General features: G+C 37.3%; 1 protein-coding gene across 1 annotated transcript; it reads right to left on the reverse strand.

Annotated features, from left to right (window-relative positions):
- Positions 1-474: 474 nt before the first annotated feature.
- Positions 475-11,687, reverse strand: LOC141436813 (uncharacterized). The gene is made up of 10 exons (XM_074099879.1): positions 11,666-11,687; positions 10,239-10,734; positions 8,665-8,778; positions 7,605-7,742; positions 6,773-6,802; positions 5,667-5,805; positions 4,071-4,176; positions 2,639-2,771; positions 1,799-1,868; positions 475-1,089 (listed from the first exon to the last, which is right to left on the reverse strand). Exons 2-10 carry the CDS (start codon positions 10,712-10,714, stop codon positions 1,018-1,020), a joined length of 1,278 nt encoding a protein of 425 aa, XP_073955980.1. The 5' UTR covers positions 10,715-10,734; positions 11,666-11,687; the 3' UTR covers positions 475-1,017.
- Between the last annotated feature and the right edge of the window lie 4,109 nt (positions 11,688-15,796).

The following is a 15,796-nucleotide window of genomic DNA, read 5'->3' on the forward strand; positions in this document are numbered from 1 at the left end:
GAATTAAGGATTCAAGAACGAGATGACAGATTACCTAAGAGACTTGTAAGGAGACCTAAGTTTTTGGATGATTATGAAACTAATTTTAAGTAGGTACTGTATAGCACTGTGCATTGTCAGTGTTACATGTTATTAGATTAAGTTAATTTAAGTTGGTTTAATTTAAACAAACTTTTAGTTAAGTAGGAACCTTCCTATTAAAAATAATAATAATAATGTACCTATGAATATGACTTATGATAATTGCAACTAAATGCTTAAGCGTTACATTTTTGTTTTGTTGTTTGGTACAATTAATTATGTACCCCTCACAATGTTAAAGTATTACATTAACTATTGTCTAAATCAAAAGGAGAGAGATGTTGTATCTGTATTTATGTTTGCTTATCTGTGGAGGGAGTCGGTGCAAGGGAGAAATAAAGATGGTGATTTGGGTCATACGCAAAAGCTAGTTTTATTAAGAAAACCATATTACAACAGTTGGTTTTACAGCCTCGCAATGTAATGCAACTTGCACGATTTTTCTCTGGTTCTCTGTCGTTTGGGCAAAATATTAAATTTCAAGTATCAAATTTCTCCGAAATCATTATTTTCGGAACTATCATAAAACAAACCGAACCTAACCTAATGTGCTCTATAAAAACATAAGAACATATTCCGAGAAAAAATTTTGCTTCCGGAGAAATTTGATACTTGAGAAATGAAACATTTGGGAAAAAAATGTGCGAAACGGCAGTGCACGCTAAGCTCGGCTTATCACACTAAAGTTCGCTATCTCTGTCTACCCTCTTCTTATAAGGTGTGAAAGCAAGAAATGGTGAAAACGACTGTGATTCCAAGTGTGTTAGACAACAAGGCCTCGGCTCTGAGCGAGTTAATACAAGTAAGTCGAGGTATCTGAGTGCGGCAGTTAACACTGACACATCCCGGCTTTGGTTTCGGAGGTAGTAGGTACAGTTTTTTCACAATGTTTCCTAAGTGTTTGGGTTCTGGAAATCTGTTGGACACAGCAATAGTTCATAACACTTTGTAAGCTATAGCTTTCTGGACCTCTTCGTCTGTCATCGTTGGTAGCGCTTTGTAGAACATCTGAAATATGCACAACACAGTTAAACCAAAGGTTTTAAAAGTCCAGGATATGAAATCAGCAAACAATTGGGTTAGTTGAACTAAACACCAAGGACCCACTTTTTTTGCAAATGTCAAGTTTTTTGGATAAAAAATATTAAAAAATAACATATGTTTTCATGTGATACATTTATTATAAACTTTACACAGTTTTAATGAACGAAATGGTAAATGTAATATTTCATTTAAAACAATTAAAAGTAGGATAAATTACAGCTAAAGAGATCTCAATCATTAATTTTGTTCGCTGCTACCTACTTGTCCGCTTTGTAGCGGAAACTGCCTACGAACAGATAACGCGCCTAGCGGGTTCTTGGCACTGAATGTGTTAAAACTCTGGTTATCTACTTTTGTTTTTTTTTTGTTACAATTATTAATCAATTTGTCAGGACTTTCACCGCGCGATATTTATTCTGTGTATATTCTGTGCTCTAGATACCATTTCTTTGCGATTTTTTTACCGCCAGTGCGGATACTCGTATAAGATTCAATGTGTTACAAAATTGCGAGAAACAAACCGCGGGGAAAAAATTCGCAGTGCGTACAGGGCCTTAGGGTGATCAGGATTATTATCATGACTTATTTTTTCCATATGGCAACCCAAGCCGCGCCGCCCATCGCGTGCAGACATGACCAGGCCCTTAAATCGCATCATAGCGGATTCGCTTACCTTTTGCGTCATTAGCGTGACCCCATGTTCTTTTTTCATATGCTCTTTTAGTAACGTTGTTCTTCTAAACCTGTGAAAATAAACAACTGGTTATAAATATTGCTAACGTAACTAAAATAACTAGAGCCAAATACTTAGTACAGTCAGCTGCATTAATAACTGTCACAGCGGAGCCTGCAAAAATATCTATTAGTTAATTTTGAAGAAATACTCTATTGTATCACATGGAATGACAGAGCACTGCTCTTATTCTTACTCTATTCTTACTTATAAGAGTCAGATTGGAGCCTTATCCTTATTCTTAACCTTATCATAACTTTCGCAACACATCTAGGGGGTCTGGTTATTTGTGACACAGGAACAAAATAATTGCAATTTTCATAGTAAATAACTATGACATTTTAAGGAAGTCTAAGATAAAAAATAACAAAATGAGTGTGACGTTATTTAGAAACTACTTTCTTACTTTTATTCTTACTCTTATTCTTACTCGTAATCTTATTCTTACTCTTAAACTTATTCTGAATATTATTCTTATGTTCACTCTTATTGTTATTCTTCTTAATCTTATTCTTAAAGTTGTTCTTATTGTTACTCTTAAATTATTCTATTCTTAGGGGCTGTTTCACCATCCATTGATTAGTGTTAACTGAAGGTTAAATGTGATGCCGTCTCCGTCTATTCGAACAAAATTTATCCGTCAGTTAACACTAATTAATAGATGGTGAAACAGCCCCTCAATAAGTTTTAAGTTGAACCTTAGTGGTAAAAGAACTTCTTGGTCCACCTTAGTCCACCTTAGTCTAAACTGTGTATAGTTATTAGTATGGTGGCCGTTACCTCTCGGGGCAGAGCTGGCAGATGCAGGGCGGCGGCGCCTTCAAATGCTTCCGTTCGACGTGCCGCAACATCGTGTGCTTCTGCGCGAACCGGCGGCCGCACTCCTCGCACGGGTACTTGCGAAGATTGCGCGCTAAAAGACAAAGCCTTTTAGGTTTTTATCATCCAGTTGGTAGAACCGTATAGCCAGCGTTAGATCCAGCAACAAAAAAATATATCGTGGTCTTCGTTGACGTTGCGCTAAAAATAACTGTGCCAAATTTCATGACTTTAAACCCAGCGGTTGAAATTTCAAGATTTTATCCCTATCCCGTAGGAAAATCGGAATAAAAAGTAGCCTATGCATTATTCCAGAGGTCCAGCTACCTATGCATACCAAATTTCATGACTCTAAGCCCAGCGGTTGTTATTTCGAGATTTAATCCCTATTCCGTGGGAAAATCTGGATAAAAAGTAGCCTATGTACCTATATTCTAGACGTCAAGCTACCTACATACCAAATTTCATGACTCTAAGCCCAGCGGTTGTTATTTCGAGATTTTATCCCTACTTTGACATTTGTGCCACGTTTGTGATTGGTTGTAACTAAGTTTTTTTTTAATTTATAATTCTTTCCCTTTAGGAGAAAAGGTGAAGGTTTAACACCATACAATCAATGAGGGCTATCGCGTATGAATTCGCCACTAGAGGCGCTAGTGTAGCGTGAGGTCTCCGAAATGTCAAATCTCATAGTTTTTGGGTGAGCTACGCGGGTTTATTTATAATTAGAATAATTTTGTGAATATTTTGCAATATCTGAAATTAATTATGGCAAATATGCGTTCCGGGCAATGAATGTCTGTGTTTTGAGACAGTTTTGTCTTGCGGAAACCTTTGTCCTCCCTTTTTTCCGAACAAAACGGGGACTATGCAACACTGTGGCATGCTCGATAATTTTATGGTACGGTTTTAAGGTGTATTAAATATGATTTTAATCTAAACTTTGTTTTCATGCCCGTAATAACAGACTTTAAAAGCCATACTTAAAAAACTCACGCAACAGTGCGCCATCTAGTGAGACAAAAAACGATAGCCCTCATTGAGCCAATCGCAAGCAAGACTAGCGTCAAACGGACCTCTCGACACTAACGCTGCCTAGAGATATTTCGTCTGCCAAGAAACCCTAATTTCTAGGTCTAAATTAAAATGGTGGATTATTTTTGATACACTCTTGATGTAGGAGTGCGATTTATAAGTAACTAGCTGTTGCCTGCGACTCCATCCCGCGGGAACTACGCAATTTTCCGGGATAAAAACTATCCTATGTCCTTCCCCCTGACTCTAAACTATCTGAACACCGAATTTTATCTAAATCGGTTCAGAGGTTTTAACGTGAGGAGGTAACAAACAAACAGACTTACAAACTTTCACATTTTAATAGTCGGATACTAACGTCTATGCGTCTCCATGTGAGTGACGAGCCCCTCTTTGATCTTGAAGATGCGTCCGCAGTGCTCGCACTCGAACTGCTCGTCGCCGTGCTGCCTCTTCACGTGACGCTGCAACAACATACTAACAATACAAACATGACTCATCATGTCAGCCGAAAGACGTCCACTGCTGGACGTAGGCCTCCCCCAAGGCTCTCCACTCAGGCCGGTCTTGTGCTTTCCGCATCCACCGCGAACCCGCGATCATAACCAGGTCGTCGCTCCATCTTGTTGGAGGCCTGCCGACAGCTCGTATCCCGGTCCGCGGACGCCATTCGAGAACCTTCTGACCCCATCGGCCATCAGTCCTGCGAGCAATGTGCCCCGCCCACTGCTATTCAGTTTCGCGATTCTTCGGACTGTCGGTAACCTTAGTTCTACTGCGGATATCATAATTTCTGATTCTAACATGTCTATAAATAGTAAGCTTTAGAGCACCCTTGTTTAGGCCACTGTTAAGATAGTGTGCGTCCGTCCTTAATTGATTATGTGTTAATGTCTCAAAAGTTTATTTAATGGCAACTCTTTAGAAAAATAAACCTAGAGTTATACAGCTGCAGCCAACAATATCCCTACCAAAGCCTACGATTCCCCAACAGAGGGGTTACTACGAAATTCGAAAATCGAAGTTTGTATTGTACCGTCCCGCTGACGCTAATATTATTTAATACGAGAGTGAGAGAGTAACCCTTCAGCCACGCTACAATAGAGTTCTCGCTACGTTATGCATAAAATCGATCGTCATTAAAATCGACGTTATGGTTCCTTAGAAGCTAGAACAGATGTTTCTGCGTCTTACTCTTAAGGCGATTTTTCACCGGCGAGGCGAGACGAGCATTGAAATTTGTATGACGAATTTGTATGAAATTTGAATGCATACAAATTTCAATTCTCGTCTCGCCTCGCCGGTGGAAAATGACCATTATAGTTAAGTAAGTATGTATGTATCTATTTAAGTATGTTTATCCGTTACTGTTTTGGGGCGATAAAAATATGAAAATAAAGTGGACTGTAGCTAAATTTTAAATCAAAACGAAAGCAAAGGAAATCTAAGTTTCTCGAAAACAATTAGTTATTCCGTTTATACAAATAGAAAGAGGGCGCGAAAAGTGCTTATACGCATACCTGGTTTCCTCAGGGTGTGTACTGCTCTGTGAGGCCTCAATCAAGACCGGCACATCAGCTACTTACGAGTGTACGAGCTCGGTTTACCACTGTTTTCGCCTCCGCAGCCTTACTTAATCTGCCCACACCTTCTCACAACACGAAATAATGCATATGCACTTATTTTAATGTATTAAAAAATAGAAAGAGTTTCTTTACTCTTAGTTTGTACAAATATTAGATCCTCCTGTTACGGGGTCGATACGAAAAGTGAAAAGTTCAATATGGCACGCGCCGGAACACGGGTTGCCATATAAAAAACGGAAGTTAGAAATAAAATTTATAAAATGTTGCCATTACAAAAAAGCAACGTGAAAGTTGAACAGTTACCAATACCCATAACACAAGGTCTGCTTACTGTGGGATTAGGTCGATCGGTGTCAAGTGTTACTTACCCCGAGCGCCCCTCGCGACGTGTACGCGCAGTCGCACTCTTTGCACTTGAACGGGCGCAGCCCTTGGTGGAGATGGATGTGGGACTTCAGAGCCTCCTTGCCTTGAAACACCGCCGGGCAAATGTCACACGCGAACGTACTGTAATGTAACATTATGAGTACTCTATAGTAGAGGAGAGTTTTGCTTTGTTTTTTTTTTAATTTATTTATATATTCAAATTACAACTTAGGTACTACACATTTCTCGCCAAACTGCTACGTTTGATGGCGAGACGCGCTCAGTTTTCATGCAATTTTAAGCTATCAAACTTATCCTCTAACATAAACTAGGTAGGTAGGTACTTAACAGATTCGCATGAATATATAAGAATAGAAGTATTTACATAGAAGGTATACATTCAAGGCAAGTCTAGATGATATTCTTTGAGTCTGATCTTTAACATAGATTTCAACAGTTGAGTGATTTCTTCTGAAGCCATACTACACGTAACAGATTTGCTTATGGTTGAATGTACCGATTGCAGATGTTACTAAAACAAAAAAAAAAGATTTACTTAGTTTACGACTTCGTCTTAATAAGCTAATTTTATTAAATAATTTTGGTACCAGGTACTGTGAACATCTTTTACCATGATAGTTGTTCATTTTTGGCTGTACGAGCTTTTTCTCTCTTACACTCCTTGTATTATATTTGTTACTAATTAATAATTTGTACATATCACTGTAATAATGCTCTAATCCTTAAAGGTGTGTGACTTTTTTATCTGCAGGTAAAATTTTACATGAGGAAAATAGTTTATCATAGATGATGAACTCTGGTTGAGTTCGAAACGCGTAGTGTTGATAGTAGGGTCTGTGTGATGTATGTGTTCTTACAGTTTGGAGGCGGAGCAGCTGCTGACCACACATTTGGTGCATAGACGTAGCTAGGCTATTGTAAGGTCGCGGGTGAGCAAAGTTATTGTTTATACTAGTTTATACTTATTGGTCGACTAAGGACCTCCGCAAAGTAACGCCTGATTCAATAAATTAGATAATTGTATGTGGTAGTGAACTAAATAATTATTTTACTGTAGGAATTAGTAGGTTTGAAAAAAGTAACTCACTTGATCTTCACTGGTTTTCTGACTGCAGAACTGTAAAATATTAATTTACTTTAAAAAATAATCTCAAACGCACTTCTCTTTCTACCATTATCTTCTTCAATCAGAAAGTAGAAATATCAATAAATATCATATAATTAAGCTACACTTGGTTTGGATAGGTAATATTACTCGCATCATCATCCCAGCCTATTAACGTCCCACTGCTGGGCACAGGCCTTCTCTCAGAATGAGAGGGCTTGGGCCGTAGTTCCCACGCGGGCCCAGTGCGGATTGGGAACTTTACGCACACCATTGAATTAGTCTGTACATGTTTCCTCACGATGTTTTCCTTCACCGCAAAGCTCGTGGTAAATTTCAAATGTAACTTCGCACATGAATTTCGAAAAACTCAGAGGTGCGGGCCGGGGTTTGAACCCACGAACCTCTGCATGAGAGGTGATAGGTCAAACCATCAGGCCACCACGGCTTCGGATCTTATTCGCATGTTCATCAAATAAATTATCACATTTAAATAAATAAATCAATATCACGGGACAATTCACACCAATCCAATTGACCTAGTCCCAAAGTAAGCTTAGCAAAGCTTGTGTTATGGGCACTAAGCAACGGAAACGGTTAAATATAATATATATATACATACATACTTAAATACATATTAAACACCCAAGACCCGAGAATAAACATTCGTATTTTTCATACAAAATATCTGCGCCGACACGGGAATCGAACCCGGGACCTCAAGCTTCGTAGTCAGCTTCTCTAACCACTAGGCCACCTGGTCGTCAAAATTTGATTTTCAATCTCTCTGTTCATCGGTAGCACAAGCACATACCCGAGCGGGAAAGTCTTGGCGAGGCCGAGGTACGGGCGCGTCTTGCCCTTATTGCCGAGCATGACGGCGCGCGCGCGGAGCACCACGTCCCGGTCCGGCGACCAACAACGCTTCTCGTGCACGTACAACGACGTCCGGCTGGAAAGTGGAATTAAAACCGGCACGTCAATCACCTGACCAAGCCACATTGTTCAAAGAACAGATAACCGTCGGAAGAGAACGGTTTTAGAGTGACTACTGACAGGAAGACGCGTCGTTGCCAGCCCTACCACTCAGGGGTGCGGTTTATCTCTGTGTATTAGTCGACCCAGAATAATGTGGATATTATAAGGCATTTACTAGCCAACAAGTGGAAGCAGGCGGTAAGTTGTCGTTCGTCGTTCTAGGACGAAAAAAAGAAATCTGACGATAAACTTGTGTAACAGAAAGTGCATCTGTGTAACAGAGAGTGCATAAATGATGTGACAATTAACAAATCAGGGGCCTTATGATTATGAGATCACAATCGTTTTCAACACTTCATTCTGTCACACTGTATAAGACGAGGGTAGAAAGAGATGGTGAATGCAATTGTTAAGGTGCGGCCACATGCAGTCACTCGTCGCTCGATTGCAGCGATAAATTTGGTCACGTGACCCCATTTTGAAGGTGATTTTGAACTTCCCGCGACTCAAAAAGTAGCGTCAAGTCGCCGCGTCGAGCAGCAGCGACAAGATGGCTTTTTGCAGGAATGATCTTGGCCTTGGAAGCTGATTTCTTAATCTCATTTAGTAGCAGTCGTGGCAGTGGTACAAATGAAAGAAATTGGAGTGAATGAAAAAAAGAAATAACAGTGTTTTTGCTGAAATTGAAGAGGTTTTTTTTTCAGCTATTTAGCTCATCATTTTCAGCTTTATCGCTATATGTCACGTCACCAGATTTAACACTGGAAACGAGCGCCGGGCGATTTCATGTATACACCCTTATACGATAAGGCCTCTGACCACAGTCTCATTAAGCCAAAAATATATCTGACTGACATTTTAAATAATAAAAATATCAATTTCAGGTTATCCCTTGCCTTTTGTAATTCGCACCACATGCATAGCAGAACAGATATCTTGGACCGTGTTTCTCCAGGTAGTGGCGGCTGGCTGCTGGAATCGTCTCGGAGAGGCCAGAGCATAACATGCATCTGCAATTACATGAGAATTAAGTTGTATACTAGTTGGTATAATTGTATTTGTATAGTAATTGGTGTAAGGGATAAACTTTATCTGGTTGGCTGTAATATTCCTAGGAAAGATTAAAATTCTTGGAAGAACTAGACAAAGTATCAGACAAACCCTGGGCAATGGGGAATGGATGAAAAATTTAGAAATGCTTGAAACTTTTTTTATAAATAGGAATAACCTTTCTAATGAATAGAAAAAAATATCAGATTTTTTAGTAGCATCATTTGATTTTAAAAAATGAAAGAGTTTTCTTTACTGCCAAATTACGATAGTCCGTTCGGTTACCGGTTGTTCCATAGCCCAGAACAATTTGTGTCTTTGGCTCATTCGTTTTGACAGGTAATACTCTTTACCAGCCCGGATAATACCGACATGGAAATACCAACCCCGTTTTTCATGTACACGCCCATAGAAACTGACATGAGCTTCTATGGGTGTGTACATGAAAAACAGGGTAGGTATTTCCATGTCTGTATTATCCGGGCCGGTGAATAGTGTCACCTGTCAAAATGATCGAGTCAAAAAAGACACATAAATTATTTTTTAACGTTTTTTGTTCTGGGCTATAGAACAACCCGTAACCGACCAGACTATCGTAATTTGGCTGTAAAGAAAACTCTTTCATTTTTTTTAATTACTTGATGCTACTTAAAAATCTGATACTTTTTTCTGGTAATTAGAAAAGTTATTACTATTGATAAAAAAGTTTCAAGCATTTCTAAAATTTTCATCTTTTCCCCATTGTGCACTGAGTCTGTGTAGTATGGCACATTTTATGAGACTATAAAATAATAAAAAATGATTTTAATTAGAAAACTACACAGAACTACTATTCATGCAAGACGCACATTTAGAACGAACTGACACAATTCAAAATGTTCTCATTTTAAAACTCAATCATGTTTTGTTATATACAAAGTTTATTTTAGTGATGTGAATATTTCGAATTGTGTCGGTTTCATTCTAAAGGTGTATAAATAGTGTAATCGACTATTATGACTAGTTTCAGACTAGTTCCTGTACTGTATTCTGGCAAATAAATACTTTTGACTTTGACTTTTGACTTCAATAATTTGTAGAAAATCTTTAAAAAAAGTTTGCTTTTTGTATTTATTCTGTTGTTGTGGTATATAAACATCTTATCATTTAATGTGTGACTTTTGTGGGCAAAAGTGAATTAATATAATGTTGAGAGTGAAGTTCTCAAGTTGCACTAAGTGTTTATTGGAGCCTGAAACCCTCTGGCCCCTATTTAATAAAAGATACAAGTCTTACAATTCTACATAATTGACACTTTTTTTTATGAGAAACTAGACAATTATGTAAAACTGTAGCTGTAGCTGTAACTTTTGCTAAATAGGGGCCTGAGGGGAGACCTGTGCCTAGCACTAGCATATTTTCAAGAATAAAAAATACTTACTCTAACATAATGTCATTCATAATATAATAGTCCTGGGGTAATGGTGGAGTTTTAACACTCCTCATGATTTCCAAAAGTGCAGCAATTAATTTGTTTTTGTTTTTCGCTTTTGCTAACTCTGGGTGCTTCTGCTTAAGCTCTTTTACAAGTGAATTCTTGTGTCCCGGTCGCACCTGTTTCTTTAATTTTTCTTCCCAATCTCTACATATTTCCACATAATTACTAACATTCTCATCTTTCCCTTCAACTTTACTCACAGGCATCAATTCTTCATTAAATTCAGACTCATATCCTGGATATTCAAATGTTACATCTAATATCTCCTCTTTTATGAGTACAGTATCTTCTGGGTCTGGAGAGATGAAAGAACCATCTGTCTCGCTCAATATTTCTTCTTTAATTTTTAAACCCTCATCCCCAACTATCAAAAGTATTGTATCGTCATCATTTTCCAGTGCTAAAATATCTGCTTCCATTTTTATATCAGGCAAATCATCTGAAAAATAGGTATTGTTTAATTTTTGGATGTTTGATCGCCATACAAATCTTCATTAACATGTTATCCTGCCTTATGTTTTGGTTTCATCAATTCCGGTAAAAAAATATAGTTTCCATCAGAAATCATCAATCACTAAGTCACATCAAATTATAGTATTTGCATATGTTCTTTTTATGAATAATTTCATGACCCGTGTGTCCTAAATGCCCCAAATAAACCTTTTTATGTTTCAATTAATGTGTTACTTTTTTTACTTATTTAACATTTTTATGTGAAACTATTTTTATATACTAGGTTAACATGCAAAAAAAGTAGGACATGCATTTTGTTTTTTGTTTACATGTTTTGGTTTGGGGCGATACTAAGACCGAGGTTGACGATTCGGTTTCGGTTTCTGGTAAACAGTATGGTCAAACACCAGTTGTCAATCAATAACACAGAAAAGAATATTTCTTTATAGATTTTATTCATCGAATCCCTCCTCAAGAGTACTCACGAAAGTAATTTTACGTGATACTACTCTACTTGTCGTGCATTATTACTGTACATCTATTTATTCATGTAATTTGTTTGTAAATTGAAAAGAGTAGAGACAAGACCTGAATTCCTGAATTCCTAGGAAAAAACATTATGTTGTTGTTGTTGTTGTTTCTTTAAAAAAATATGGCTCTGTCCATCGGAGGACAATTTTGCCAGTGTCTAGTAGTTTTTGCAGTTGTACGGTAAAAAAAAATCTAGAAAACGAAATATGAGAGGTAATGGTGGATGAACGATCAAAACATTATGTTTTTGTTGTGAAATTTAAAGTGAACAACTGATAGGAAAGTCATATTGACGTTTTCGTTCATTTTTAGTTTGACCCTTCGGGATAGCTAAAGACCTAGATACCATGCAACGCAATAATTATAATAAATAAATAATGAATCACGTAACACAAGAACACTTTTCACTTAAGAATGATACAAACTAAAATAAACCTTTTACTACTACACTTTCCTTACACTTATTTAAACGCGAAATCTCGACGACAAGCTTTTATACTGATAGTACCCTAGTACCACATCGCCATTTTGAAATCACAACACAAACTGACAGCGAATTGACTGATTGATAACTGATGACGTCAACATTGTTGCCATATTCAAATCTTTTTTTACCGCCTGCCACGTAGAAAGTGACGCCCTCATTGAATTTTTACTCTTTTATTGTGTCGAAGTCCAAATGAATTACTTAACGAGCTTTTACTCACCATTTAATTACTTCGTAGGTGTATTCATACAGGTCTCACAATGTTTTCCTTCAATGTAGTGGCATATCTGAGTTCGGTTCAAGACGCTATTACTTTGTTTACTTTTTGCCTAGAAATTAGGTTTCCCAACTACTTTATATCCCGAGAAGCAGATCCGATGGATATGAAAATAATAATGGGCATCGTGTTTATTCATTAAAACCATACAAAGATAAAGAATTCGTCAATAAATATTTATTTTTCAAAATTTTTATAGGTATTAGAATAAAATAGAAGTTGAATTACATAAAATAATGATGATAAATAAAACTCATCTTGTTTTAATTTTTTATTTCTTAACAAATAAAACCAATAAATTATGCGAAGTAAACATAAATACCTAACGATACAATTTGGTTTAAGTAGGTTGCAAATCACTATAATTATGACCAAATTCATTAAAACTTATCTAAAATAATTGGCTCTAAAGGGGCTGTTTCACCACCCATTGATTCATTTTATTTGACGGATAAATATAAATTTAATCAATGGATGGTGAAACACGGGGTAAAATGAGGGTAGGCAGCGCTAGTGTTGCCTACCTGTAGCAAAAGAAGGGCTACTACGAAATTCGAAAATCAAAGTTCATATCGCACCATCCCGCCGATACTTATATTATTTAATACGAGAGTGAGAGGGACGGTACGATACGAACTTCGAATTTCGTAATAGCCCTGCAGGGTATGCAAAACAGAGCAGCCTACCTTCATTGCACACCGATTACTATCGCGAAACAGGGGAGCTACTACGAAATTTGAAAATCGAAGTTCGTATCATACCGTCCCTCTCACAATTAAATAAATAATAATAAGCGTCAGCGGGACGGCAAGATAGGATTTTATTCAATAGTAGAAACAAAAACGCTTGAATATGGCAAAAATTAGTACAGAATATTTATTGCACTCTATGCGGAGTTTCGTACCTATCCTCATAAGTCACAGTGTACTTTATGAAGTAAGTACTTACCAGGTAATGTTCACAATAACTGCCAAATGTGTTGGAGTAGGTACTAATTCTCCGGTCAAAAATAACTTTAAATAATATGTACAACTTTAAAACTGGGAATTTGTTTTAAAATATTGAGACTTACAAGGTTAGTCATTACATAATGTTAAAATTAAAGATTTCGTCACTACTTTTAAAAAGCTCTTACCTCAAAACACTCTTTTTCTCGGAGTGAACTTTATGGACATAACCACAAGGGTGAATTTTGTTGACGTATTGATTGAGGAGTTTTTTTTCAAAGTAGCGACAATTTTACCAACTTTACTTCTAGTTTCAGTCTTTATTCGAAAATATCCTTATAGGCAGACACTAGCTATTTAGCTTGAACATAACTGATATCCCTTTCGGACATATTTGTTAGCCTGCCGGTTAGAAAGAGATAATTCAATCGGCATGGTCCTGACAAAACCCACCTCGTTTTGTACGAGGAGAATTGAAGCCGAAGACAATTAATACATAAATTTATTATTTGATGCTATTTATAATAGTTTCGAAAATCATAACAATACGGTATTTGACTATTTTGTACATGTTTTATAAATTAAAACTACACAATGCCTGTTATCGAATAGAAAAACAAGTTTTAAGCTACCCTTACAAATAACAAAGTTATAAAGGTTTGAAATTCAAGATTAGACAGAGAAATACATACTGGCATGTGACGTCACACGCCAGTACCACCATACTTGCTGCATAGAGAAAAGCGTTTGAGAAAGAGACAGGTATATAGATTTTTCAAAAAATCACTATAAATCCAATTTTCAACCGATTTAAATTTTCTCTTCGCTAAACACTATCTGTATATGTATATTTTCATAATAATATTAAGATATGGCAAAATCAGGAGTTGTCAAATACCGTATTAGTCAGGGACTGCGAAAGGATCAAAAAGGATGAATGTGTTCGCTGGAACCAGTGAGAAAATGTGTCTGGTATAGCAGCTAGAATCTAGCTGCAGAGGTTCCCAAACGAGGAGGGGGCAGAAGGGATAAGTGCCCCACTCAAATTCAAACGAGGGGGCGCTGCCTGTTTTTTGGGCCTGTAAGGTTTAACATTAATGCTTGAGCTAAAAAACGAAGTATAACTAGACTGCATATACAGGGTGTCCCAGAAGTACCACGTCACAGTGACACCAGAGGTAGGCCAGCTCTTGAGGAACCTAACCAACCTAACATGACCCCAGTAAAAGTTGCATGGTTTTCGAGTTATTACCGAAATAAAGATTTTTGGGGATACTCCCCTTTGTCTTGACATTTTTAGTACCAGCATCGACTTGGCAAGCTTTTAATAACAGTTTTTTATGTGTATCGAATCGTGAATAGTTACTTCAGAAGTGCAGTGTGTTATTTTGTCAATAACTACCGTAAAATGCTGAAAAAAACTTAATTAATCTTGATTTAAGTTGTCTCAAAAATAAAAATTTCAACTTTAACCATCTGCCATGAAAAAAAATTACTAGAAACGAAACAAACAAATAACGCCAATAAATTAGACATGTTATGCAGATTCAGAAATGGTACGACACATGTATCTCACTCCAAAAACATTAGACATTCTTATCACTTTAGCGAAGCCCTATCGAACCAATTTAAAACTTGAACTCCGAAAGCAGTCCCTGCTAAGTGGTACAAAAATGCTGTGTATAGCGATAGCTCACCTATTATCTGATACAATTATTTTGCCAAATGCACGAAGGTTAAATATTAATATTTGTTTCCTTTTCAAGGCTAGGACCGGATCCTAAAGAACCGGATATAACCTAACCAAAAAAAAGTTGGAAAATCCCCAACTTTGTCATTTCAAAGTTCAATATTTCAAAAGCGGCTGAAACGATTTTGATAGAATATGTCTTAAAACCATCGCTAGAAAACCTGCTTTCAAATAATAAAAAAACGCATCGGTTTACGCGTTTAAGACCTACGGTACCACAGACAGACAGACAGACATAGCGGTCAAACTTATAACACCCTTCTTTTTGCGTGGGTGGTTAAAAACAGGTTTATCTTTCATTCATTTATTGGAATGTTAAAACTTTCCCCCATGGACTCTGATGCACAAAAAACATCGTTTAATCAAATTTCGGCTCAATTTTCGTAAACTGACTTCCGATATGGTACGGGCCGCGTCGAATACTCGTTGCCGCAATCCTTCTTCAGAGCGTATTGGTTTCGCGTAAACTTTGTCTTTTAAACATCCCCAATAAAAAAAATCTAGTGGGTTTAGATCCGGGGAACGCGGTGGCCATAAAATTGATCCCAATCGACCAATCCATCTCTCAGGGAATGTTTCGCTGAGGTGCTCACGGACTAGCCGAGCGTAATGTGCCAAGAAACCATCTTGTTGGTACCACATGGTTCGTGTCAGTGCCAACGGTACATCTTCTAATAAACCAGGCAGGTCGTTTTGCAAAAACTGTAAATAGTTTCTACCATTAAGAATAGGAGGCAACTCGACCGGTCCCACAATTTGTCCATTAAGAATTCCAGTCTACAAATTAATTTTGAATTGGTATTGGGACCGATCTTCGCGTTCTGCATGTGTCTGTGTTGGTTTTCTGTGTGCCAGCTATGGACGTAGTGTAAATTGAAATATCCATCCCTTTTGCAAGCCGATTCTTCAGTCCACAATATTTCATTGAAATTAATCGGGTTTTAGAATATTTTTAATAGGCTTACGTTTGGCCTCAATCTCCCTTGATGAAAGGCGAAGATGAGGCTTAAGATGGTACACGTTTGTCTAGAAGGTGTCTGTTCACTTTGACCTTAA

This window comes from Choristoneura fumiferana, chromosome 17, assembly GCF_025370935.1.
Source record: "Choristoneura fumiferana chromosome 17, NRCan_CFum_1, whole genome shotgun sequence".
In the NCBI taxonomy this organism is placed as follows: domain Eukaryota; kingdom Metazoa; phylum Arthropoda; class Insecta; order Lepidoptera; family Tortricidae; genus Choristoneura; species Choristoneura fumiferana.

Excerpts from the sequence above, each read along its gene's own strand:
- LOC141436813 (XM_074099879.1), bottom strand. The coding sequence starts at position 10,714 with ATGGAAGCAGATATTTTAGCACTGGAAAATGATGACGATACAATACTT. Across the intron at positions 4,177-5,666 it reads CGTCGCGAGGGGCGCTCGGG|CGTCACGTGAAGAGGCAGCA; the intron begins GTAAGTAACACT and ends ATGTTGTTGCAG. Across the intron at positions 2,772-4,070 it reads TCACATGGAGACGCATAGAC|CGCGCAATCTTCGCAAGTAC; the intron begins GTTAGTATCCGA and ends TTTGTCTTTTAG.